Raw genomic sequence first — 24,410 nt, 5'->3', positions numbered from 1 at the left:
CTTGTGCCCTGCATGTTCTCATGTTACCTGAGGGAAGAGAAAAGAAAAGGATGTGCTGCAGCTTGTAGATGAGAAACTGTCTGTTCTAAACCGACCATTTAGTTTCTGTTCATCTAATGTAGGGAAGCAGTGAAGCAGACCCATTCATTTCAACTTCGTTAGTAGCGAGAGCTGACGGCCATCTGTGTGCCAGTTTCTACACACTTTATATCATCATCCACTCAATTTACTCCATTTAAGTCAGACTTTAAAAACAGGCTTGTTTTAGATTAATTTCTAATTTTATGTTTGATAAAGAGGTCAAAGGGGTCTATACGAAATATTCTTTTTCAATCTGATTTGAAGAATTGTTTAAAATTTGTACATTTATATACTTAGCTGACCTGAGTAGGTTGCACTGAAGAACTGGAACTAAACATCCAACTTCAAAACTTAATGTATCAAACAGTTAAAAGCCTTTCAAAGTAATTCTTTGCAGTTTGCATCGGGACAGAGAATATTAATCAATCTGTACATGCTGTAAAGTTAAGGAGAACACACACACACACACACACACACACACACACACACACACACACACACACACACACACACACACACACGCATCATGACATTTATTTTGGTTTCCAGTAGTCCTGTGTGATTCTGCAAATTCTGGTATCAATCTGATACCTATCAAATACAGGGCCAGTATTGCCGATATAAACACAGGTACTGATACTTCAACCTGTAAACACAGCTTATTTAGGGGAGAGCAGTGTGTCATAATTTAAGAAATCCTCAATTTGCAAATTCTGAACACATTTTAATGACCACTAAATCCTTTTAATAAAATAGTTTAACACAATTCAGTGAACTTAGTATCAGATCAATACTCTTTTCCATCTGTGCGGGTATAGTGTTAACATTTGGATGGATCTGCCCACCTAGAGTTTCCAGAGAAGCTCTGTTTGTTGCCACTCAGTCCAATCTTGCTTCGAGGACCGTGGTTTCCACCATCACATAGAAAGCCACCACCCTTTCTCCGCCTACCTCCACATCTTCCTATCTGCTGAAGGTCTCCAGAGAGCATCAGGTATTCCTCTGAATCTCCCGGACTTTCCAGGCTGAAACGCAGACTGTCTGATGGGAGTTGTCCGGTCACACTCTGTTGGTCACACCTGCCCTCGGTTCATCCATCATGTCGCACGCAGACGTTTGTAATTAACACACAGGAAAGAGTCAGTTTACATGCCTCAATTAGTACAATGGATAGATGAAGGTTTTACATGTGAAACCGAACCCCGATCTGTGAAATAAAGCCACCATTTGTACTTAAAGTCACTTCTGTGACTTCTCCTACTACTTCTGGTAAGGGTGCAGTGGTTATGGCAGAGGCTGTTTTTTTTTTTTTGTGTTTAAGGTTTTCATTTGTTCCAAAATAATTGTAAAAATAGGCGATACAACTCCCACAATGCCTCCTTTAATGCTGAGTGACCGTCGTCGGGTACAAAGGCTCACTCTGGTTACAAGAAACCTTCAGATGAGAACACGTTTGAAAGGGTTAAGCTTATTTGTATGTTCATGTTACATCCTTTTCAGCAGCATTCTACCGACATTGTGAGACATACCCAAACCATACACAGATAAAACAATGGTTACGATATTACAATGCAATATTAAACTTTCCAAATTAACTGATTTTAGCCCATTTTAATAGTTACAATTAACACCACCTTTGTTGTCACTACTATTATGAGTATTAAGTCATTACTACGGCTACTCATAGCTGTAGAAAATTAATAATGCATTTTATGTAGTCTTTGGAATAAACAAATGGGTATACAGTTGACATGTTTAATGGTTACATACTGGTTAAACTATATATCATTTAAGTAAGGTAAGGAAATGAGTCACATAAAGAACTATATCTCTCATATATTGTGTTTCAGATTCTAATTATGACTGGGTTTTTTTAAAGTGACTGATTCATTTCCTTACCCTACTTTCAGTGTGAAAATGATATATAATATAATACACACTGCATTCTCTTGCAGTGGAAACAATTGAGTATAATTTCAATCAGATGTTGTTTTATTGTATAAAATTTGAAAAAAAAAAAAAAACGGAGTCCAATAATTATTTTACAAATGATGTTTGATTATCTGTGCGTGGTGTTAAAACCTGATCTACAACAACAGTTCATGAGATTAAATTAAAAATGCACCTTTACTTATTTACGACACTCTTATGCCCTATTTGTTAACCCAAACAGGACTGAGTAGGTTTAAGTTGTGGAGATTTAACCATCCACCAAAACAAAGTGAAAGAGAATAACGTTTCTTGTGTAGGCTCACAGCATTAAAAAAAAAAAGGTAAAAAGTAGAATATCTTCTGGTCCTGGATAATCCAGATTTTTCCAGTTTTATTTTTTTTAAGCACCATAGAAGTGTTTTCACTGAAAAGAAAGTTAATTTGTTTGAAAGATATGAATCTGACTTTTTAAAAATTACATCAGCTACTAAAACCTACATGCACTTAAACTTGTATTTTTTAATCTGAATAATCTGATCCTTTATAAAATATAAAAATATGTTAATTTACAGTCACTACAGGAGAATGAAAATGAAAATAAATGTATTTAAGTCATAAAAACTGATCGTGTGTCACTTATATGTACTACAGACAATAAAACATTGTATAAAACATATGGCTGTTTCATGATAAATGAAAGCATTTGAATCAGTTAAAGTTTAAATACACTGAGGTTGTGCTTACTGTACAACAATTTTAAACAGAAAAGGCACATAAAAGTGAACTTTTACACCAATTGTGGGTGTTTTTTGTTTGCCTAGAATGCATTTTAAATAAAGAAAACCAGCTGCCGTCTCTGTGCGGAGGGCGAGAGGCGAGTTGGGGCAGTGGGAGTGGATAAAGGAAGGAAAGGAGGAGTTTTGCCCTCAGGAGAAGTGAAAGTGAAATGAATCTGTGGAGTATTTAAAGAGGAAGTTTGGAGTCCCAGAGCTGTTGGCAGACGGGACTGCAGAGGACGACGCAGCACTCAGACGCGCAGGTGAGCCGCTCGACATTTAGGTAAAAGCTTTTTAAATTTCAGCAACACTGAATCTAATGATGAGCCGTGTGTCTGACAGCTCCTTGTGTACACTCACTTTGCTTTCATTCTCTTGCTTGGCTTCTGAATGGCTCCACCTCTCTCTCTCCTTATTCAGTTTAACTTTAACTCTTTCCTCACATTCCTCCCACACACAGTTTGCTTTTTTTTTTTTTTAAATTGATTGCAACGGATGGGTTTGTTTAATTCTCCCACACACTGTAGAAGAGCTACAAAGTCGTCAGGTTTAAATCAGGGGTTTAAGCCGACAAGACAAACTGAAAGTATCTTTGAGCTGCTGCTGTTTTGTCTCCTTTGCGAGGCATCTTTCTTTCAGTGACTTCGTCTTTTGTTTTCCTGGATTAGCTGTTAATTACAGGGCAGAGTGAGGCATATTTCAGGCTTCACAGGAAGAGTCCCACGATGGAAATCTCTTCCTTAAAGTTTTCTCGTCTGCTCTCTTCTTCCTTTTTATCGTTTCTATCAGCTCTTCCTTGTCAGACTGACCTCCCGCGCCCCCTCTGTTGTTTGCTTTCTTTTTCTTTCTGACAACTGATAACACAAAACTGGTTTTTCAAGCTAGAATACCTATATAGTCTTATTTATGACTGTAGTTACAGTAAGTGATGGGTCTATTTTCAATATCTGGATATATGGATATGGATTTAAAGCTGACAAGCTGAACCTCACGTTGTTTTTTTAACATATATGCTTTATTTGGGTCAAAACAAAAACGACTTTTTCCTCTTCTGACTCCTGCCTCTCAGGAAAGCCGTACAGTTGTTCTGCTACCTTTCCCCCTCAAGCAGACCAAACCTTTAAGGGGAGTATTTCTTTAAGACGCACTCTGGTTTAAGAGCGTTCAATCAGACAGCAACACAGTAAATTATCTAACTTAAAAGAACAGAAGACTTTACAAAAGCATCTATTATCAGTTCCAGAAACCAGTTTTGGTTAATAAGAGTTTTCTGTAAAAAGCAGTTTGTATCCCATAACTCTCGCTAACATCTTTGTCCATTTTATTACAAATTTAATGGTGAGCCTGTAATTTTTTTTAAGCTACTGTAATGAGCCAAGCTGCTGTGTGACTGGGAGGTGTGTCGTGTTTGGAGTGATAAACTAAATCTCCTTGCATCGGTCTGAATCTGTGTGGGACTTTTAAATCACCGAGTTAGACCTGAGTGGCTGGGTGATTTTAATGGTTGTTTTTATGTTACAGCATAAAGAACACTGGACTCTGATCGCCTTATAGGCTTAAATGTCTGCTTCTGCAGAAGCATAAACCAGCAGTTAGAGAGTCGGAATAAATGGCTGAAAATGATCAAACTTTATCAAAAAAGAAAAAAGAAAAAGAAATGTATCACAAAGTGGGTTTTCACTTGTTCATTGATGAAATACATCTTTTTTTTCTTTAAATTGTTCACATTTCAGCCAAATAACTTAAAGTACATCAGGGTGGAGGTTACACAATTTCCATTCAGATCCACTGTGAACCACTGCAGGTCTGAGATCAGGTCGTGTCAGCGCCCAAAAACCAGAACAAAACGAGCCAGCGGAAGTTAGTGTTGCGACTGCCACTGAATCATCTAAACCCTCAGCTGCTCGCGCAGCCCAACAATGGAAACAAGCCACAATTCTCAATTTCAAATCACTAAAAAGCACCTTACTCATTTGTCAGTGCAAAACAAACATGAAGTAATGCATCGAAAAGCTCACTCATGTTTTTCCGTTTCAGGTCGTCTGAGTTTGATCACTGCTCTCAAACATATCATGTAAATTCACCTACTTTCTGTTTCTAACTTGTTCTTTTTTTTCTTTTTATTTTAGCCGTGTTGACCTGAGGCCAGCCCTGCTGAAACCCTCTGTTTGTGGGTGGGATTGTAACGGAACCCATAATGCAGCTGTGATTCTGAGCCCCAGCTGGTTATGGGGTCCGTTTCCATCCCACGGCGCACAAGACATCCCCCGACCCATCAGCCCGGTGGGGCATCCTCCTTCCTTCCACACATCAGACATTACGCTTCAACACTGCAGGTCACCTTGAAATGTTTTTAAGACAGAATTCATGTCACGTCAGTTCAAAACTCTCACACGAAGAACAAAAACCATGTTTAAACAGTAAAAGCAAAACACCAGTGGCAGTAAAGAACGCTATAAAAGCATCTGGGGTAAAAATACCCAGCTGAGTCACTGAGAAAACCCATTTTGATAACAGCTACTGTCTCGCTGTTCACCATCACGGCCCACGCAGGGCAGACCTGTGGTTTTGTTTCTGTTGAATCAGTGAAGAAAGTGAAACTAACGCCTGTAAGGTCATGTGACACTCTGTCGCCGGTCTGCAAAAGTGGTTCGACTGATTAATGCAGAGGTGTTTTTCCTCAATGACACGTTTTCTCCCGGATTGCTGTGAGCAGGAAACGCAACCGGGAATTTCGTGTCAGCCAAGAATGACACCTGAAACAGCAACTGAGGAGGCAGCTGAAAATTATTTTTTACTTTCAATATTTAAAATGTGTGTAGTTGTTGTTTTTTTTAAAAACTAATTGTATTGCTAAACAGGTATTTCTAATAAACCTCAAACTTTAAACTGACAGTTAAAGTTATTATTTTTCTTGCAGTGCCCATTGTGGCACGTTGCTTATGATGCGCTCTACCACCGACGGTTTCAGTGGTACATATGTACAGTAAATAACAGTGGTTTTTCTCGTCCTCTTGGTACTACTACCTGGTTTATGTATGACAACAATGCTTTCTCAGAAAGCTCGTGACAACCCATGTTGTCCTGTAAATGTCAAATCACATTACAAGCTTTTACCATTTCCTCCAAACACATCACAAAGCAGCAGCTGCAATTTGTTCTGCTTTTACAAATGAGTGTGGCCCACTGTTTCCACAAACCAGCACACAATATGTACACGTGTTCTTCTTAATATCCATTGTTGGGTAAGGCTGCTTAATCTATAAGAGTGAGGAAAAAACTGCCCTCAATTACACCAAACAGCATCACCTACAGAGGAGTACCTGTAATTCGACAGTTCCACAAGATCGCAGGAAATGACTGAGCAGCAAGTTCCGTGTTGAGTCCACACCTGCCATCACCGACCCTGTGAAAGAGGGTGAAACCTTTCAACAAGCAGAGCACATATTTGGCTTCATAAGAGATTCTGTTTTGGTCGGTTCAAAATAAAGACAAACATATTGGGATAAAGCTTCATACAAGTCTGTTAGACTTTTATTCTGCTATAACTTATTGTAGTATTTAACTGTGGATGATGACGTGATGTTTTTTGTTTTGTTCTTTCATGGCAGTTTTCTCATCTGGGTGGTTAGCCTGCTCTCTATCGTGCCGGTGTGTCCTCTTTGTTGATTGGACCTCACCTCATATTTCTATACAATTATTATACTATATTCTAAAATATTATTTCATCTTATTATACATCAGACTATCCTGATGATGTCTCAGCCAAAATATGCTTTCAATATTTGGTAAGAAAAATGAATGTTTCCCATCTGGTGCCTGTATTCTGTTTGTTTTCATATTTGTCAAGACCGGGCACGCGATACATGTTTAAGATCTGGAGCTGAGCGCACTCCTACTTTGTGTTACATTTCAGTGTTCACTCAAACATGTCTGGCCTGGATGGTGGAGGAATACACCCACCCGCGTGTCAGACACTAGACTAACTCAGCTATCTTTTATTTTCTGTTCACGCTGCAGGTATTAATCCACCAAATGCAGATTTTCAGACTCACACAACTCAGATCCCAGAAGCATGATGGTGAAGCTTAAAAGGTTCAAAAGCACTGAGAGTGAAGAGGAATGTAGATCAAACCACCCGCATTTCTATAGAAAAGAATTTTTCAGAAAAGCCAAACATGCCTACTGCATTTTCATTCTTGCTTAGTCATTTGTAGACAAGATGAAAATCTGAGTTACACACAGCTACACAGAAGGTGAGAGCGCTCAGGGAAATTTAAAAGAAAAGAAAACACACAGCACTCTTTGACACAAAGAAAGCCACTCTATTTAGTCTTCCACAGTAGGCTGTGTTATCAAAAAGCAAAGGCAGAACCAGAAAGACCAGCTATTCATTTTCTACGTTTACTTTGCTAGTACGATAAAATTGAATTACAGTATGCATCTAAAAATATGTACTGGTTAACTAACGACTGAAATCAATTCACAGAAAACAAAAGTGTGAACATGACCTGGATCAGTAGTAGCTACAACTGAACAGAGTTGAGGTTAATTTGGGCTGAGGCACTGGACAAGTGGTGAACAAGTGCCATTCACACAAGAACGAGTCAGTCAGCAGCCTGAAGGAGCCAAAGGCAAAGGAAACTTGGACAGTAGTCTTTCACAAGTTTGAGGTGTCACGTCCTATTCTTTCATTCATGGCTATGAACTGGCTCATGAGACTGTTCTTCATTTCCCTCTCATGCTCCTTTAACCTCTGCAAACAGGCGTCCATCTCTCTGATCTGGGCATCCGTCGCCAACACTGATGTGGAGACTTCCTCCATCACCGTGTGCTGTAAAACAAAGACATTGCAGCATGCAATTAGAAGACAGTGACACCCTTTCATCTGTCTGCTCAAAGTGAAACTATGGCCACCGGTCTTACAGTCGACCATCCCTTCAAATCTACTCTGGTGAATAGAACAAACTCCAGCAATAAAACAGCCTCCTGATAAGGACAGAATATTGAATAAGTGATACTGATCCTTATGCAGATTTCCTACAGATTAGATAAAGAACTGGAGACCCAAATACTGGCCAGAGGTCAGTTTAAATGCATGCAGGAATCTGATGGCATTCTTTTAAAAGCTAGCTTATCTGACAGAGTGGATCCAACTGTGAAAATTTGTGTTCAAAGACAATGTGTGTGCAACAATGAAGCCCACCTACACCTAAATACTAAGAACATGCAAGGGCATGCCGATCAATTTCAGAAAGTCCTTTCCACTAAACCCCAACATCAAAAGTATATGGGATAATAATAAACACCTCTGCATGGTCTTTGCTGATAATTTGAAAACTGAAGAATAGCCATGAACGCTTGGGCTTTGTTGTAGGTTTTCAATGTGCACAGAAAAAATGATGTAGCTCCCACAGACCTCACTACCTGCTGTAAAAGGCTTGAGCTACTCTGTGGAGCCAGACCTGTATAGAGAATATAAACAGAGTAAAGTGTAACTGGACCAAAACCTCCTGTGCAGTAGTGTGTTTAAACCAGTCTATGTGATATCTGCACCTCACGACCAATTCACATACTATTTATACTATTTTAGTGATTTTTACTGGAATCTAAATGCACTGGTCTCCATAGAAGTTCAAACGTCAAACAAGCTTGTTGTTTCAGTGTGCTCAAGGCTACAAATAAAGACATTCAACAGAATGGTTCAGACATTTTTTAGAGTGCAGTTTAAAGTTTTTTTTCCCCCCATTCTTAAAAAATAAAAATTAACAATTCGGTTTAGAAGTACTGAACTTCGAGGACAGAAACTAAGTATTGACCCTGTTGCACTAGAATCGATCTGATACCGATACCAGCGCTTGATTGATAGCATCTAGCACCGCCCCTGCAAACTTGCAACAGAATCAAACTCACGGGGCTGATTGTGTGCACGTGTTCTGGTGGGCTGTACTGGTCCTCGTCGTCATCCACCTCCGCTGGGCCCAGGTGCTTGTTGAGCCCTCTGTCGTCCACTTCGTCCCTGACTGCACTTCGGTGCGGAGGTGGGCGTGGCGGGTGTAGGTGCTGGGGATGGCGCTTCACCGGGTTCCCCCCCCTGGGCATTTCGAAGATCACGTCGCTGTCTACGTATCAGCTAGACGACGCGCTCGGTCCCGCAGCGGGTCTTCTGCTCGTGGTACAGTGACCCGCGGACGACCCTCTCCGCCAGCAGCTGTTTATCCGCCGGTAAACCGCGGAGTTCTCGCCGTGCCCGCGATCAAGTTGCGGATCCTTAGCAGTCTTCGGATTTCGTTCTCCTGCCAGTTGTGCATCCTGGGGTTGCGTTCAATTACCCCAACAACACATCTCAACTTACTAAAAAACAAAAACAAACAAACAAAAAATCACACAAACACCGTTTTAAAAAGATGCATTTATTTATTTATTTAATCTTTGCACCCCGTGCGTCATACAGCTCCGCCGGAAGACGACGTGCAAATAGAGGATTATTTGTCTCCCACCCCCTCATCCCCCCTTTTAAACTCCTGATACCGTCATCCACGTCACGCCAGTCACTCTCAACCCTAGTAAACACACTAAAAACACCGATAAACAGCCAAAAATTGCGAAAACAAATAGTCATTTACAAATCTCACCTTCTAGCCAAGTTATCACAGATATGTAGTCTTATTCGTATTTATTGGATTCTATTATTGTTCTTTAATTTATGTTTAGTTTGCTGAGGGTGCTTCCTTATTTCATGTTTGTTTTTATCGTTAAAAAAAAAAAGGTTTGTTTTAGTTTCGGTTTAATTAGTTTCCCTCTTGGTTTAAGTCTAATTATTATTGTATGGAGGGCATGTGTCAGAGGCTAGAGTTAGGAAACTTAGTACAGGTATTAGAATAAAAACAACTTTTGGAAAGCGGTTCACTCAAATTGTGTCATAGTATTGTAGACATTCAGAGTCTCCAACAGTCTCTCAACACCTCATGACTCAAGTTTTAATACTTTATTTTTATACTAAACTAACAGATACTAAAACTAGGGATATTTTCTTCACAGCTTTACTTTATTTAATTATTGTAGTGCACAAAATTGCTTCAGTTAGTTTTAATTGCTCTCAAAAGTCATTTAAAAAATATTACACACAACAACACACAAACTAAAATATTTCTTCACATCTAGTTTAATTTACTTTTATTTAACTATAACATGTTCGCCTAATGGATTTTATGTTGCTAAGCAAATGACATCCCAGTATCACATATTGTTTATGATATGTATTCTGATTGTGCTCTGACTCTGAATGAAAGAAGTCAAAGTCTAACTCTCCGTCTAAACAACACTGGAAAGGTTCAATAAAACCTAACAATGATGAGCACATATATCATCCAATCAGAGCAGGTCTGTCTGCAGGTGTATGGTAACACATGGCACACCTACTTGGTGTAAATAGTTGCATTTTAAGTTTAGGCATGTTATTTAATGTGCTTTTAAGGCAAGTCTTATGTTACAGCAATGCTTGGGCTAAAACAGGTTCGTGATAAAGTGAAGGGTTGTATTGTGTAATCCACTGTACTGTAGATGGACCTTTGTGAACCAATCGGTTAACAGATCAGGTACTGCCCCAAGGCAAAAAAGTAAATATAGGACAACAGGCTTGGACATCATGCAAATGCAGAACCAGATAACTTGACAGCCCCCCCCCCAAAAAAAATAAATAAATAAAATCAAGGCGGGAGCAGTATTACAGCACAGCTGCTGCAGTCGCTCTGCACTGCCCGGTTCCAAATCATTCCTTCAAAATAACAAACCTTCAGGATAAGGGAACGCAGTCTTTTCCTGAAATGATCCCTTCATTTCTCAGATTAGTTATGAGCTCTCGGTCAGTTATGAGTGACAGTGAGGGTTAAACTAACCAAGTGTGTGATTCAAGTCAGTAGTTTTTTCTTAGCTATACTCATCCTACAGAGAGCAGTCTTTGTCCCTGAGCCTACGGCTAATGTAGCCAGAGGTTAATAGAAGATGGGCTCATTTCCCTACTTTACATTTAAAAAGTCTTCTTTTGTTTGAACAAACTTTAAATGTTAGAGTTGCCTGTATCAGATGAGAGTGTCGAAGCTCTCTGCTGCAGCTTTAGAACATCAAGAACTATAAAGTGTTTGCCATATTTATCTGACCAGCAGCACTTAAGGGAGCCGGGATAAACAGAAGACACTTTTTTTTTTACCTTATTTCAGTTCAGTGTGATTAATGCAGCCAGAGTGCTAGCCAAACACTAAACCATTAAGCTTCATTTTGTTTGTAGGACACAGGAAAACAAGACTTTGCACGTCTAACTGCACACCATCAGGACATCCAGACGTCAGCGCTATACTGACTCATCTCTTTCCTGTGAACCGAAGGTTGCTGCATGTTCACACGAGAGGTGTTAAGCCATGTAACACGAAGTCGTGTTTGTTGCTCACATTTACTAAATCCATTTTGTCTGTCATTTCTGGAGTGAAATCAAATTTCCAAGCGTAATGTGCAGTGCATTATCTGCCTCAACAGCAGCTCAGACAATTAAAGTTCCTTGAATATCACCTTAGTAGTTTATAATAAGAAGAAATGTGGACTGAGACACTTGACAGCTGTCAGACAGTCGGTGGTCTGATGAGGCAGAAAGTGCAGGGAACTAGGTAGCACTCCAAGATCTCATGATTTTTCTTGTAGTTTCATCAACTGATTATTTCAGTCACGGTTGTGAGCTGACATTATAAGGCATTTTCCTGTTATGGTCCATTGACCTCTGCAGATGGATGTCCTCCAGCACCTGTGTGCAGTTGCAGGAGGACTTTTCTCCAAGCTAGGTGACCGTCACTGACACTAGCTTCATCATTGTTGTTTTCCTTTTCTTTGTTCAAAATGCAGCGTGTCATTAATGGGACAATGACACATTTTCTGCAGTTCGTCTCTTTAAATCATAGAGATAATGGGATCTCCATGTCTTTAGGTCCATAATTTGTTTGACAGAGACAATTTTTGATAATTTTGCCTCTATACACCTATCAAAATGATCAAACATTACTTGGGCAAAATTACAAACTTTTAAATATAAGGGTTACTTTTTTAATACTTGGATGAAATTCCTTTGCAGTCAGTAACTGCCTGATGCCTGGAACCCACGAACATCACAGAATGCTGTGTTTTTTCCTTTGAGATATTCTGCCAGGCTTTTGCTGCAGCTGTCTTCAGCTGCTACTTGTTTGTGGTTCTCTCTGCACTCAGCTTTGTATTTAATAACTGAAAAGCTGCTCTGCTAGGTTGACAACCATTCATACTCACATTTACACCTACGGCTAATTTAGAATCACCAGTTCACCTAACCGCACTAACTGCATGTCTTTGAACTGCTGTAAGGACCTTCCTTTGTGCTACCCATAACTTTATTTACAATCTTTAAAAAAAAAAACATTTGCTTAGATGATCAATGTGAAAATTGCTGCATGTTTAGTTTCTACACACAAAGCTGTTTATGGTTGTATTAGCAAAAAAAAAAAAAAAAAGTAAGCAATAAGAAAATGATCTAACTAAACTTCACCCCTGATGGAAGGATTTCATGATGTTGGGTTTCTAAGACCAGGGTCAACTTTTGAGTTGTGGGCTCACCTTATGATTGACCTTTCTCCCTCACTGGATAAGAGGTGGCGAGCTCAAACCCTAACAAAATTCCAGAGTCTCAGTACAGAGAGCAGTATGCACAAATTTTGGGGCACAACTACTGCAGTTATTTCACCTAACACTGGATGGCGCCATGCTGGTCCGACACGCGAATGTATGTCGTAGGAAAACACAAATTACATTTCACTAGTTCCGCAAAGAGAAAACAGGCAATGCAGCGCAACATCTGACATCAACCAGCGAGCAACCGTGCGGCTAGCGTAACCCAAAATCAGGCTCATCTTCGCCCGTCTCAACGCGAGCAGCGGGACGACGCCTTGACACAAGATATGAGGAGAGGGTGAATGAGCTGACTGGTAGAAAGCTCACCTGTTTGTGCTGTGGTGGTGGTGATGATGGAGAACATCGAGGAGCTCTCGCCCCTTCGCATCACCCCTACAGTCCGTGCTCTGAGCTCCGCGCTGCGGGGGAAGCGTGAAGATGTCCACGGTTCCAGCCGTGTAAACGGTGACAGGGTATTCCCTGAACCAGAGAAGCTTTGGTTTAAGGAGAGCAGCGCTAAAAATCTACGAAACAGGGACTTCTTGTCGCCGACCACGATGCTTAACACGCTGTACGCCGACGGACAGGTTGGTTTGACTGATACCTGTTGGATATATTAGCCTCTGCGTGACTCCATGCTGTTTTATGTTATTTCAACATAGCGCTAAATAGTATCTAAGCCGCTCAATGCGCTTTCTGAACACGCTTCTTAAATCTAGTCAAACCGGACGCTGTCACCAGACAGCGGGAATACCGCTGCTTAAACACATTGAAGTTCCGATAAACAGCTCCTCATTTTATTCTTCCGCTAAGCGGTGTAGTTCCTCGGCACTAGTGTGTTTATGTTAGTGCTAGTTCGTTTCGCGCAGTAATACAGTGATATTAAAAACGAATAAAGGTGTTTTCAGCTGTTTCGAACGTGACTCGACCAATAGGAGCGAGGGACCGAACTGTCTGCTTTAAAGTGCTCAGGTGATTCCGACTGCCCGTGAATGCCACACGGTGTCATAAATAACACCTAAATTCACAAAACAGTAGGTACATCTGAATGATACTAAGAGGGCCTGGTACCGTGGATTGATCAGGTTGCTGACTTTGCTCCAACATCATCATCGACCAGGCACTAACAGCCAGCAGTAATTATTAACCCATGACTGACACATACAATATAGGTCAGATAGACAGAAAGGCCAAGCTGGCTGTGCTGCAACTTGCGTTACACAGAGCACAAAAAGACCCCGTTTAAAGCTTGTTCTCTTCAGCCATAAAATACGACAATGCAAAGATTAAAAAAGAAACACATTAGTACATATTTGTTTATATCCTTGTGCATGTGTTATGTTCCACAATGCACTCGTTTTGTTTACAGTGTAGAGATGCACTGGCATTGATTTCTAAAGCAGACTCCATTATCTAATGTTTTTTTCAATTCAATTCAATTCTTTATTTATTTGTCACATGTAGTTATAACTAGTACAACACACAGTGAAATGTTTTTTCCGGCTAAAAAGTACTCCCCCCCCCCGACTGTGCATCTTACTAAACTTATAATAAAAAAAATATCTATATAAAAGTATAAAAATGTATAATATCGTGTAAAATATTACGCTGTAATAGTTAAGAGCTATAGTGTACGTATTTACATAAATACAGATGTAAATGATAAAATACAAATAAAAATAAGGATAAAACTCAAAAGAAAATTATATACTGTGTATGGAATTGTCCATCATGTTGTCCGATTTGTGTTTTGATTGAGGAGTCTCACTGTTTGTGGGTAAAAACTCCTCCTGAACCTTTCAGTTCTTGTTTTCAGGCTACAGAGGCGTTTCCCTGACCTCAGTGGCCTGAACAGTTTGTAAGCGGGATGGCTGGAGTCGTTAGTGATCCTGATGGCCCGGGATCTGCACCTTTCAGCGTAGATGTCCTGCAGTGTTGGTAAAGATGTTCCCATAGTGCGTTCAGCTGTGCGCACGACCCTCTGCAGGGCTTTCTGTTGCTGTACTGTGCAGTTCCCGTACCACACCGTGATGTTATTACACAGGATGCTCTCCCGGTGTAGAATCTCCTCTGGATGTTCTTGGAGATCTTAAACCTCTTTAAACGCCTCAGATGATAGAGGCGCTGTCTGCCTTTGCTGATGAGGAAGTCCGTATGTGTGTTCCAATTAAGGTCCTCGTTGATATAAACACCGAGGTATTTCCACTGAGACATACTGAGAATGGTGTGCATTTTTTTTTATTTGCAAAAATGTGTGTAGAACAAATAAAACATGAAGCACTTTTCAAAACAATGTTACAAAGTGCTTAGCAATAATAAAAGCAACAAATATGAGAAGTTGGAGTTAAGCATGACTACAGTGGGAATTTAAAAACAATTAAAAATTGAAAAGATTAAGGAAAAACAAACATTTATACACATTTGGGTCTTAAAAATGAAAAAGATTCCGCATTAGCAGTTATAGAAAGCGGATGATAAACACGTGCTTTAAGAGATTTAAAAGAGGTTACAAAATTAGCCTGGATGAGATGCTCAGGCAGGGAAATCCAAAGTTGTGAGACCTGGACTGCAAAGCCTCGATCTTTAGTGACTAAACAAGCTTTACAGACTACTAACAAGAATATGCTTTGTTAGTGGGCAGCAGCCATACTCATTTAAAATAACATCTCATAGATATAGGCAGGGGACAGACTATGTAGGGGTTTAAAGTCCAGGAATAAAATGTTAAAATTAATTTTTAAAGCTAACAGGTAGCCAAAGAATGATTGCAAGGACTGGTGCCTGTCAGCAGGATTTTGAATTAATTGATTTTTGATATCTGTCTAAGCTGAATGAAGAAGGATTGCATGACATTAGACTCAAATTAGAGGTCAGAGTCATAAAATACCCCCCAAGTTGCAAACCTCTTTGCAAATATTCTTTAATACAATGCTAATGCTAGGGGAGGATTGTGTGATTATAACTGCGTGAATGTGTCATGTATCAGACAACCATTAATACTTATAAAAACAATAAAAACGCCCTTCATACATTATACTTTTCTTATTGCTTGTATGTGACATCCTGTATCTATTTTTACATCCTCCCAGGTCCCTCCAGCAGTGATGTCCAGAGTGCTGTCCCTTCGTGGTAGTGGGGTTCTCCCTGTGGCTGGTGGGGAGGTGATGGGTGAAGGTCTAAGGGTACGGGTGGATCGGGCTGCCACATTCAGGGCCGTTCTGGCGGGTGGAGCTGCAGAGTACCTGAAGCCCTTGAGTCAGAGGCAGGGCTGTGTGGTGCTCAACTGCCCCGCACTGCACCCTAAGTCCAACACACCCAGTCCTGACACAATGAGTTTAGGCCAGCTGAGGACTGTTCTTCTGGCTGACCACATGGGGGCACTGCTGAGAAGACAGGGGTGAGTCTGGTTTAATGGACCTGGACCTTGTAAACCTTGACAGAAATGTCGGGCTTTTAAAGTCCTCTTGGTTTTAATTTTTCTCTCATTCAAAATGAATTAATAACACAGTCATCATAACACTGGAAAATTCCCTAAATTAACTGTTTTCTGCTTCCCAAATGTGACAATTAGCTGATTTTTCTCTTTTTTGCATTAGTGGACATTTGAAAGATTTTACCATTGGCTTCTTGATAATCTATAGACTAATCAATTAACCATCAATGGATGCAACTGTTAATTAATCCCTTTCCCTGTCTTAGATATGCCGTGTCCTTCTGCCCAACACTTCCTGAAGACAGCGACATCATCAGTTTCCTCCGAGCTCTGGGAATCGATTGGCCGACAGCCCCGGGTAATTGGACGAATGAAGAGCGGGAGGAGAAGATTCAGGACTCGCTAGAGAAGTCTCAATACAGAGAGAGGGAAATGGAGAGAGGCAGGAGAGCTAGCGGAGGGGGAGGGAGGAAAGCAGAGGAGGGAGAGAACGAAGGAGCACTCAGGATCAACCTGAAGCAAGTTTTTCAAGAGGAGGGGCTGCCGGGATACGACCCCAGCCTTGGCACCTGCACGGGTGAGTCTGAGTGCTTTCCCCCATTGTTCCCTTGCTTACCACAGGCCTTCATTTACACCTCATCATGAAGAATGATCAGTTTATCCAAATCTAGGACAAATATTTTTCATCAGTTGTTGCTTTTTGTGTCAAGGTCTAGAAATCTCTATATCTCATCTTCCTGCTTGTCCAAAAAAAAAAATTAAAATGAAACTGGCAGTTTTCTCTTTACTGAAGCTAATTGCAGTCCACTCAAATAAATCAAGCTCTGTTTTATTTTTATCTGAGGATTTGTGCCAGAATTGCTTCTTGCTGAGCCAGTGACCTCAAACTTCATGTTTCCAGTTTGGTTGCCAGGAGGCTCCGGCAAGCTTCTCACCTGGCCAAGAATAACTTGCGGCACTCATAATTATAACATTCCCGTTTAATTAGTGAGCTTAGAAGACTGTTTTATGTTTACGTTAAGCTAAGCCAACTTTCTCCTGTGTGTGTGTGTGTGTCTGAGGGGTACCTACTTATTCCAAGAAAGCCAGCAAGCTTAGTTCCCAAAGTAATAAAACTGCATTGATGCAGCTTAGCTTAGATAAAAGATGAGTGAGATAACAGAGATTTCATATCAGAATCAGAATCAGAAAGGGTTTTATTGCCAAATGTTGAGTGGGTTTACAACATTAGGAAATTGCTGCGGTGCTTCAGTGCAAACATACTGTTATAAATACTGTTATAAATTAAGCTTAAATAGACATGAAAATAAAAATGAGAATAAGAATTAAAAGTGCTAAGTAGATAGATAGATATATACATGATATATACATGAGTGCAGGTGGTGATCAGTGCCAAACATGGAATGATGCAGTGAACACAGCGTAGGGTCATGTGTTAGTGGTGGGAACAGTCATACGGTTATTGTTCATGTGTCCAACAGCAGAGGGGAAGAAACTGTTCTTATGGCGAGAGGTTCTGGTGCGAATGGACTGAGGGGAGCAGGTCAAACAGACTGTGTCCAGGGTATATTGTATAATAACAGCTGACAGACTGTTGTCCTGTTTTAGTTAACAGAGACGGCGTTTCCCAATTGGCACAACTGGACCTATCCACAGCTGACTGCACAGTGAGACAAACACACTCCATGTCTTTGTTTTTAATATAAAATTATTAATAAAAAACAAAATAAAACGGGCAGACAAAGCACTGATTTTAATTTTGTCACTGCCTCTTTCATAGGCAGCCATGGTAACAGCGTTACATGTGACTTCCTGTCAAGATGAGTTCCGCCAGCAGCAGATAGCAATGCTGTGGAGAGCCAGCGGAGCCAAACACACACAGGTAGCTGCACACACACACACACACACACTGCAGTGATGAAGGGTTCCTATTTTTACCTGTTCTGCTTTCTGTTTCTGCAGAGGCATCTTGTTTGTGGGCCTGTGAAGACTCCTGGTTCACACCTGACTGCTGCACAGTACTTGCAGTAAGACACATCAGTTCCTCTGTCTGTGCTGCCTCTTTTTTTTTTTTTTTTTATCCTTTGTCCTCTCTCATCCTTTTTGTGACATACTCATGTCATTTCTGTTACTCCTCCACACACCCTGCCCAGATCCCCACCAGATGTGTTTGTTTTCACCAATAACACTCTTACCATCATCTTCCCTGCACCGTAACGTTGCAGATGTGATGAATAAGACGCTGTTGATGTTTTTCTTCATCTGCGTGTAATTGTGGTGTATTTTTAGCTCGGTTCCCTGTATTAATGAGCCTTCTATTCTTCCTTCTCTCCTCCAGGTTGAGAAGAGGTCAGATGAAAGAGGCCTCCGAGATGAAGTATGGAGATCAAGTAGAAGGTGTGTGTGTTTATGCGCATTCTCATTGTGCATATAGACTGTAAGTAAACTGAATTAACTGAAGACAAGTGCTTCCTCCTCTTGAAGGTCAGACGTGGGAGGACATCATCAAGGTCATGACCTCTGCTACAGTCAGATTCGAGCTGCTGTCGACTGTCCACACTAGTCCTGTGAGTCATCACTACAGCACTGTTCCCTTTCAAGCAGCCATGCTCTAACGCGCTAAGTCAGACTGACTGACAGCCATATGTTTAGGTGACGCTGGACGTCAAGAGGGAAGGCGGTGTGTCGACCAAGGGGCCCAGAGGAGGAGTGTTTGTGATGTATAACTGCGCCCGATTGCACACTCTGTTCGACAGCTACGAGAGAGGAGTGGAGAAAGGTGAGAGCTGTGCTTTTCTGTAAATAAATGTTTCCGTAATTCAGATCATTGTGGCCAATGATTGCAGTCTTCCTTTAACCTCACCCAGTCTGAAGAGAAAGAGAGACTTATTAAAAGCCAGAACGAGTTTTATTTATAGTTCAGCGGGACTGTGATGTTTTGTTGCATAAATAAATCAGAAATCGATATTGCTCAGTGGGTGGATAATGTTGCATGTGGAGCATTTTATTTCTGTCACAGTTATAAGAAAGCAAGGTTAGCTGCTTTAGGGTGGTATCCAAGGACATGCAAAACACAAAATGTTGTTATGAATATTAAGAAGCCAGAACAAAACAGAACAAAAACAATCATAAAAAATAATAGCAAAGAAAAAAAAGCAAGTCAGACAAAAAAGTGCTTTACACACGTGTGTCAATCAGATCTTAAAATCCATGAGAAACCAAGATATGAGTGATGTCATCTGATAAATCTGGAAAATCCAGCTCAAAGCTTAGGTAGGGCTAAGCTTTGAGCTGGATCAAATTGTGCTGGAATTGTTTCTATTCTGCATGTGAACTCCATGTTAAGATGTGGTTTGAAAAAAGGGAACAACAATGATGATTTTCAGGTGTGTTGCTGAAGAAGAAGGTGGGTCAGCTGTTCTAAGGGGTGACACCTTGGCAACACAGTGGTTCTGGGCCCATCTCAAGAGTTTGGCTTCCTGGTTGAATAAAGGTTAAAAACAAACTAGCAGGGAATAAGGATGCTGACATTGGATGATTTGAAGTGCCATCATTTTAAACAGAATTTTATATGTGGCCTAAAACTGATCCTTGTGGTACACCAAAGGTAATATGAGTTTTAGATGAAGAGTAAATGCCTGTGATGACTGGGAGAGTTATTTCTAAAAGATGAGAATAAACCTAAATAAGTGCACAGTCCTTGATATGCAGGGTCCAAAAGAATGAAAGCTTTCATCCACAGCTAAATGAAGGGATACTTGGCTTATTGCTTGGTCTCTTGGGTTCAATCAATATGTCTATAATGTTGAACATGTAATGTAAAATCTATCACAATGTTTCTACATTTAGTTTTCCTGACTCTTTATCTGCAGGTCTTTACCCAGAAATCCCAGAGGACTCCCAGCTGGACTTCTCTGCTCTGAAAGAAGAGGTGCCACTTTAGTGTCTTCTATGATATGCTGTTCTCTACAATTTGATTATATTTCTTAATTTTAATTATATTAGAAACTGTAACTTCTAAATTTTAGTAATGCAGTGTTAATCCTACAGCGCTACCATGTGACTGTGTTTTAACTGACAGGGTGAATGGCTTCTCCTGTTCAATTACCTCATTCCATTCTCGGAGCTGCTTGAACAATCGGGACAGGCTCTGGATAGCGAAGGGGGTGGAGCCAGAGTGAACATAAAAACTGAACAGGTAAGAGCAATAACAGAAAAGGTGGATACGTCCGCTGTTGCAGATGTTTATATAACTCATACACATGTTTGTGTTCCTCAGATCTGTAAATTTCTCGTGTCGCTCAGTAAAGACTTTAGCTCCTACTACAACCGGGTCCACGTACTGGGGGTAAGGATGTACTCATATATGTATGTGTGTACTTACAGAGGGGACTGTGTACAAATTAACTGGATTATATTATACATATTGTCCCACAAGAAGTAGATTTTATATTTGTCTGTATACATACACTTAATCATTTTCTGAATTATATATTACCACAGCAAATATGCTTACAGTAGGGTTTTCTGATTATGTGTGAATGCTGCAAAATCTATTTGCTTATGCGTTTATGTGATTTTTCTTGTGTGTTTGTGTGTTCCCTTTCTTCTTATACACTACATTTAAATATAGTTGTGGTCAGAAGATTGCATAGACTCATTCGTTAATGCAGACCTTCCCAAAGTGTGGGAAGGTCTGCAAAGCAGGAGATGAAGCTGAATAGCTGAATATGTTTCCAAACCAACTTCATTCTAAGCCAAAAACTAGAAAATATAGTGAAGCATATCTTCCCTTTGGCTTCACCTGCACAAGTGCCGAGGTAGGTCTTCCCTGCAGAATTGGTTTTCCCTTTGTTGGGAGCAGCTGGGCTGTTCAAATCACGGACAAACAATTTTCTTGATTTTTAGTTCACAAACACTTGTTGTAATGACTAACTAGGGGTGACATTTTGGAGATGTTAGCTCTTTATACAGTAAGGTTACAGCGGGATACAAATAATATCAGGCTGATCCTGCCAAAATTTGTTTCCCCGGTTCAAATCACGGACAAACAGTATCCCACAGTTGTTCATGTTTTTAAACCCATTTTGCACAGAGAGGCATTTTTTTTGAAAAATGTATTGATAGCAATGTTGAATATTATTACACAGGAAAAAACAACTACACATAAAATAATCCCATCGTGACGCCTCTGCCTTTCTAAACGGAGGGACAGTAACTGTGTGTGTATATGTAAGCGTGTAAAATCTGCAGATGGTCAGATTAACAGTATTTTGTCTCTATCTGCTATTTTGCATTTCATCTCATGTAAACAATAACGTGGTGCACAGCCTGACATGAAAAAAGGCACATACCTTTGACGTTGCGTGACGAACTCTGTATTCCTCATCCACACAGAAGCGCAAAAAAGGAGTTTTAAAAAATCTCCATTTTCGGTGATTCGAAACGCCGTTTACGTGTGGACGAAACAGCTGCGTTTTCAAAAATAACCGTGTAGGTGTGGACGTAGCGTAAAAGAGTTAGTAGTTTATTTCATTACTACCTGTAATTTATTGCAGATTACTTGTATTTGCTTAATTGTTTACTAAATGTCTGAGGTGTGAAATAAACCGCAATGGAGCAAAATATGGGTGTGTGTGGTTGGAGGATGTGTTTGTGCATGCGTGCGTGAGTGTGCGTGGGGTGGGGGGGCGAAAATGTTTGTTGTAAAACAAAGAGGGGCCTAGCAAAAAAACTTTGGGAACCACTGCGTTAATGCATGAACATCCTAGTACTTTGAGGCTTTTAATGATTTTTTTTTTTAACTGGTCTTTTTCCAGGGTGGAATAATTAATTTTCTGTAATTGTGTGGAGGATTAGAGAAAATCCAAGATAAATTCAAACTTATGTACCCTGTTCCTGTTTTCTTTTAAGTCATTAAAGATCTATGCTGTGCATTCATTACACTCTGGAAAAAGAACACGTCAAAGAAAGCCTGAAATTACCATGATATTCATGCCCATGATGAGCCACCTCTGACCACATCTGTAACAGACAGAAAAGAACTGAAGTTTATTTTGAAGCCAGCAGTTGTTTTATTGTTATTTTTGTTCCTCTGTATTTTCACTCCCTCACTTGCTATATTCTCAGTCTTTCTTCTTGTCTGTCTTGCTTGCAGGAGCCACTGCCTCATCTCTTCAACCAAATGTTTTGTCGTTTGTATCTGCTGAGAGCATTGAGAGAGCTCTACCACAGCGCTCTGGACACCCTTAACCTTCCCCCCATCAGGCAACTATAGCCCCGACATAATTCACCCACCCTTCACTGTTGGCTCTACCTCCCTGCCTTCCCTACGCACACACCACATCTATGTGTATTGTGTGTGTCTAGCTGATACCTTTTTTGGCAATATTAAAACAAATTATGACATTTCACTTGCCCACTGTCCCGCTTCTGCATTTCCCTGTCAGTGTATTGTGACATATTCTAACTGTCTGGTTATTTCAATGAATAGTGTAACTACATTATATAAAGTGGATCCTGTTCTGTTTTTTTTTTCTGGGCTGAAAGATTTTCTTGGACAATTTAAGCTGCTTGTATGCTGTAAAAGAAATATTTTGACATTTGGGTTGCTGCTTATTTGCTTTCTTACTGACTGATGAGAAATTCTTCCTTGTCTCAAGCTGTGTGCTTTTGTACTATCTCTTCACACACTTACAAATACAGCTGCAGAAGTGCTGCATAATTACCTGTCAGCATTTCAGTTGTGTCAGTCTTCTGTACATAGAAAAAGGGGCGATGCCACTAACCAGCAGTCATTTACAGTGATGGCATGCCAATTGCTAGCTAGCCAGCAGCGGCAGCTTTTTTTCTGATGGACATGGTTTGCTGTTTCTTGGAGTATATGCCTGTTACAGTGTCATGTTTACTATTAGAAATTTTGGCAATATATGTGCGGTCAGAAGATTGCAAAATATAGCTGCTAGCAGTTCATGTTCTTTAACATAAAATGCATAACTTGCCGTTTTTGATTTAAGACTTAGCCAGTTAAATTCACTTTACAATACACACTACACTACACTAAACAAGTACTTAAGGTATATAGTATACTACACTATGATATACATAATATGCTACGCAAGACATATTGCTTGGCACCCTTTGGATGTATAGAAATTGGAAGATACTACAGCTAGTTAGCTTTCCTCAGCTAGTTAGTTAGCTAATTATCTTAACGCAACAAGTGAGAAAAGAGCGAGCCTGGCTCTAAATCAAGATAACAAAGTCCACCTATGAATTTTTAAAGTGTTCTAATTGGAACATTATAACCTGTTTGTTTCAGTACAAAAACTTGGCATTAAACTCAGTATTTGGAAGGGGTTGGATGGTTTCCTGGAAACCTCCAGTTGCCTGGAGACACGAGTAAGCTACTGGTGATATTAGTCTGTTGGGGGTTTTTTTTTTGTTTGTTTGTTGTTTATTTTAACTCTCAACGAGAAAGCAAGTAAGCACATTTCCCATAATGTCAGAATGTTTCTTTTAATTTTGGCTTTGTTACTACATGATGGAGAAAATGTCTTTCCCTTAAGCACAGCAGGCGTCAGGATCTAAATTAGATTGGCAGAGCTGGTATGCCCTTTTGAATTTGCTAACCATAAATTAAATGTATTTGTCCTTTTCACATAACAATCCCCAAATCTGAACTAGCCAGTAGCTTTAATTTATATTTGGTGCCAAGTTATAATTAAGGTGTTTGTCTCAACTGATCTGTATTAAGACTTGCCTTATTACTTATTACCCATCTACTCACTGTCACCAACAACAGTTAAATCCTCTTTAGAACACATGTAACTGTTTAGTCACTGCCTAAAGGAAGAAAATCAACTTTTATGAGTCTTCTCCAAATGTTAAATGCCCCCATTCATGGAAATCTACCACCTTGTATTTATCAACACTTAGAAATATTTATTGTCATAAAAAATAGAGAGAAATGTACAGAATATATATTCTTCATCTGAGTCTTAATCACTGTGTTCACATGATTATTATCCTGCTTGACAAATCACAGATGTTACTATGAAACAGCTGTTTCGGACAGTTATGGACAAACGTAATGCATCGTGTCACAATCTTAGGACATGCATGAAATGGCATGATAACAATATGTATGACTTTTATGCCAAAAATGCTATTTGTAAATTTTGGGAGTGAAATGATAAGGATCTAACATTGATCGTTCAGTTTTTATTGTTTGTGACCAACAAATGTGCCATAGCATTTTTTTTTAATTCTATGATAGTACAGTCCAGTGTTATTGATCACAAATATCTGACAGATTTACTTTTCACTGCATGAAATGTTGTTTGACCCTGTAAATGTATGATTTAAAAAAGCAAACTTTTTCCGTTAGTTTATTTTCTTTAGAAAAGGGAATGAGACGTTTACAATGTGTTGTTTTTATTTTAGTAGCTGTCCTGTTAGCTGCTGCTGTAATTACCACAGTATTAAAGCAGAGGATCTGCAGA

At 39.9% G+C, this 24,410-nt stretch overlaps 2 protein-coding genes across 3 annotated transcripts; one reads left to right on the top strand and one right to left on the bottom strand.

Moving 5' to 3' along the window:
• Positions 1-15: 15 nt before the first annotated feature.
• Positions 16-12,916, bottom strand: LOC309697532 (uncharacterized protein). Of its 2 annotated transcripts, XM_082519502.1 has the most exons (6): positions 12,801-12,846; positions 12,420-12,470; positions 8,703-9,143; positions 7,544-7,623; positions 6,113-6,195; positions 16-1,160 (listed from the first exon to the last, which is right to left on the bottom strand). In XM_082519502.1, exons 3-6 carry the CDS (start codon positions 8,889-8,891, stop codon positions 1,141-1,143), a joined length of 372 nt encoding a protein of 123 aa, XP_082375628.1. In that variant the 5' UTR covers positions 8,892-9,143; positions 12,420-12,470; positions 12,801-12,846; the 3' UTR covers positions 16-1,140. The 2 variants fall into 2 exon arrangements, with proteins under 2 accessions (XP_082375628.1, XP_082375627.1); XM_082519501.1 differs by lacking the exon at positions 12,420-12,470 and having other exon boundaries at positions 12,801-12,916.
• dalrd3 (DALR anticodon binding domain containing 3) lies at positions 12,535-24,410 on the top strand. The gene is made up of 13 exons (XM_082519499.1): positions 12,535-13,060; positions 15,563-15,870; positions 16,173-16,483; positions 17,515-17,573; positions 17,687-17,788; positions 17,869-17,933; positions 18,245-18,303; positions 18,391-18,473; positions 18,559-18,685; positions 19,779-19,837; positions 19,988-20,104; positions 20,186-20,254; positions 22,064-24,410. The coding sequence occupies exons 1-13, from the start codon at positions 12,824-12,826 to the stop codon at positions 22,181-22,183; spliced, it is 1,716 nt and encodes a 571-aa protein (XP_082375625.1). The 5' UTR covers positions 12,535-12,823; the 3' UTR covers positions 22,184-24,410.

Source organism: Aulonocara stuartgranti (assembly GCF_965226115.1).
Source record: "Aulonocara stuartgranti genome assembly, chromosome: 20".
Taxonomy (NCBI): domain Eukaryota; kingdom Metazoa; phylum Chordata; class Actinopteri; order Cichliformes; family Cichlidae; genus Aulonocara; species Aulonocara stuartgranti.
Note: the sequence above shows the minus strand (reverse complement) of the source record. Positions and strands in the feature narration are given on the sequence as shown.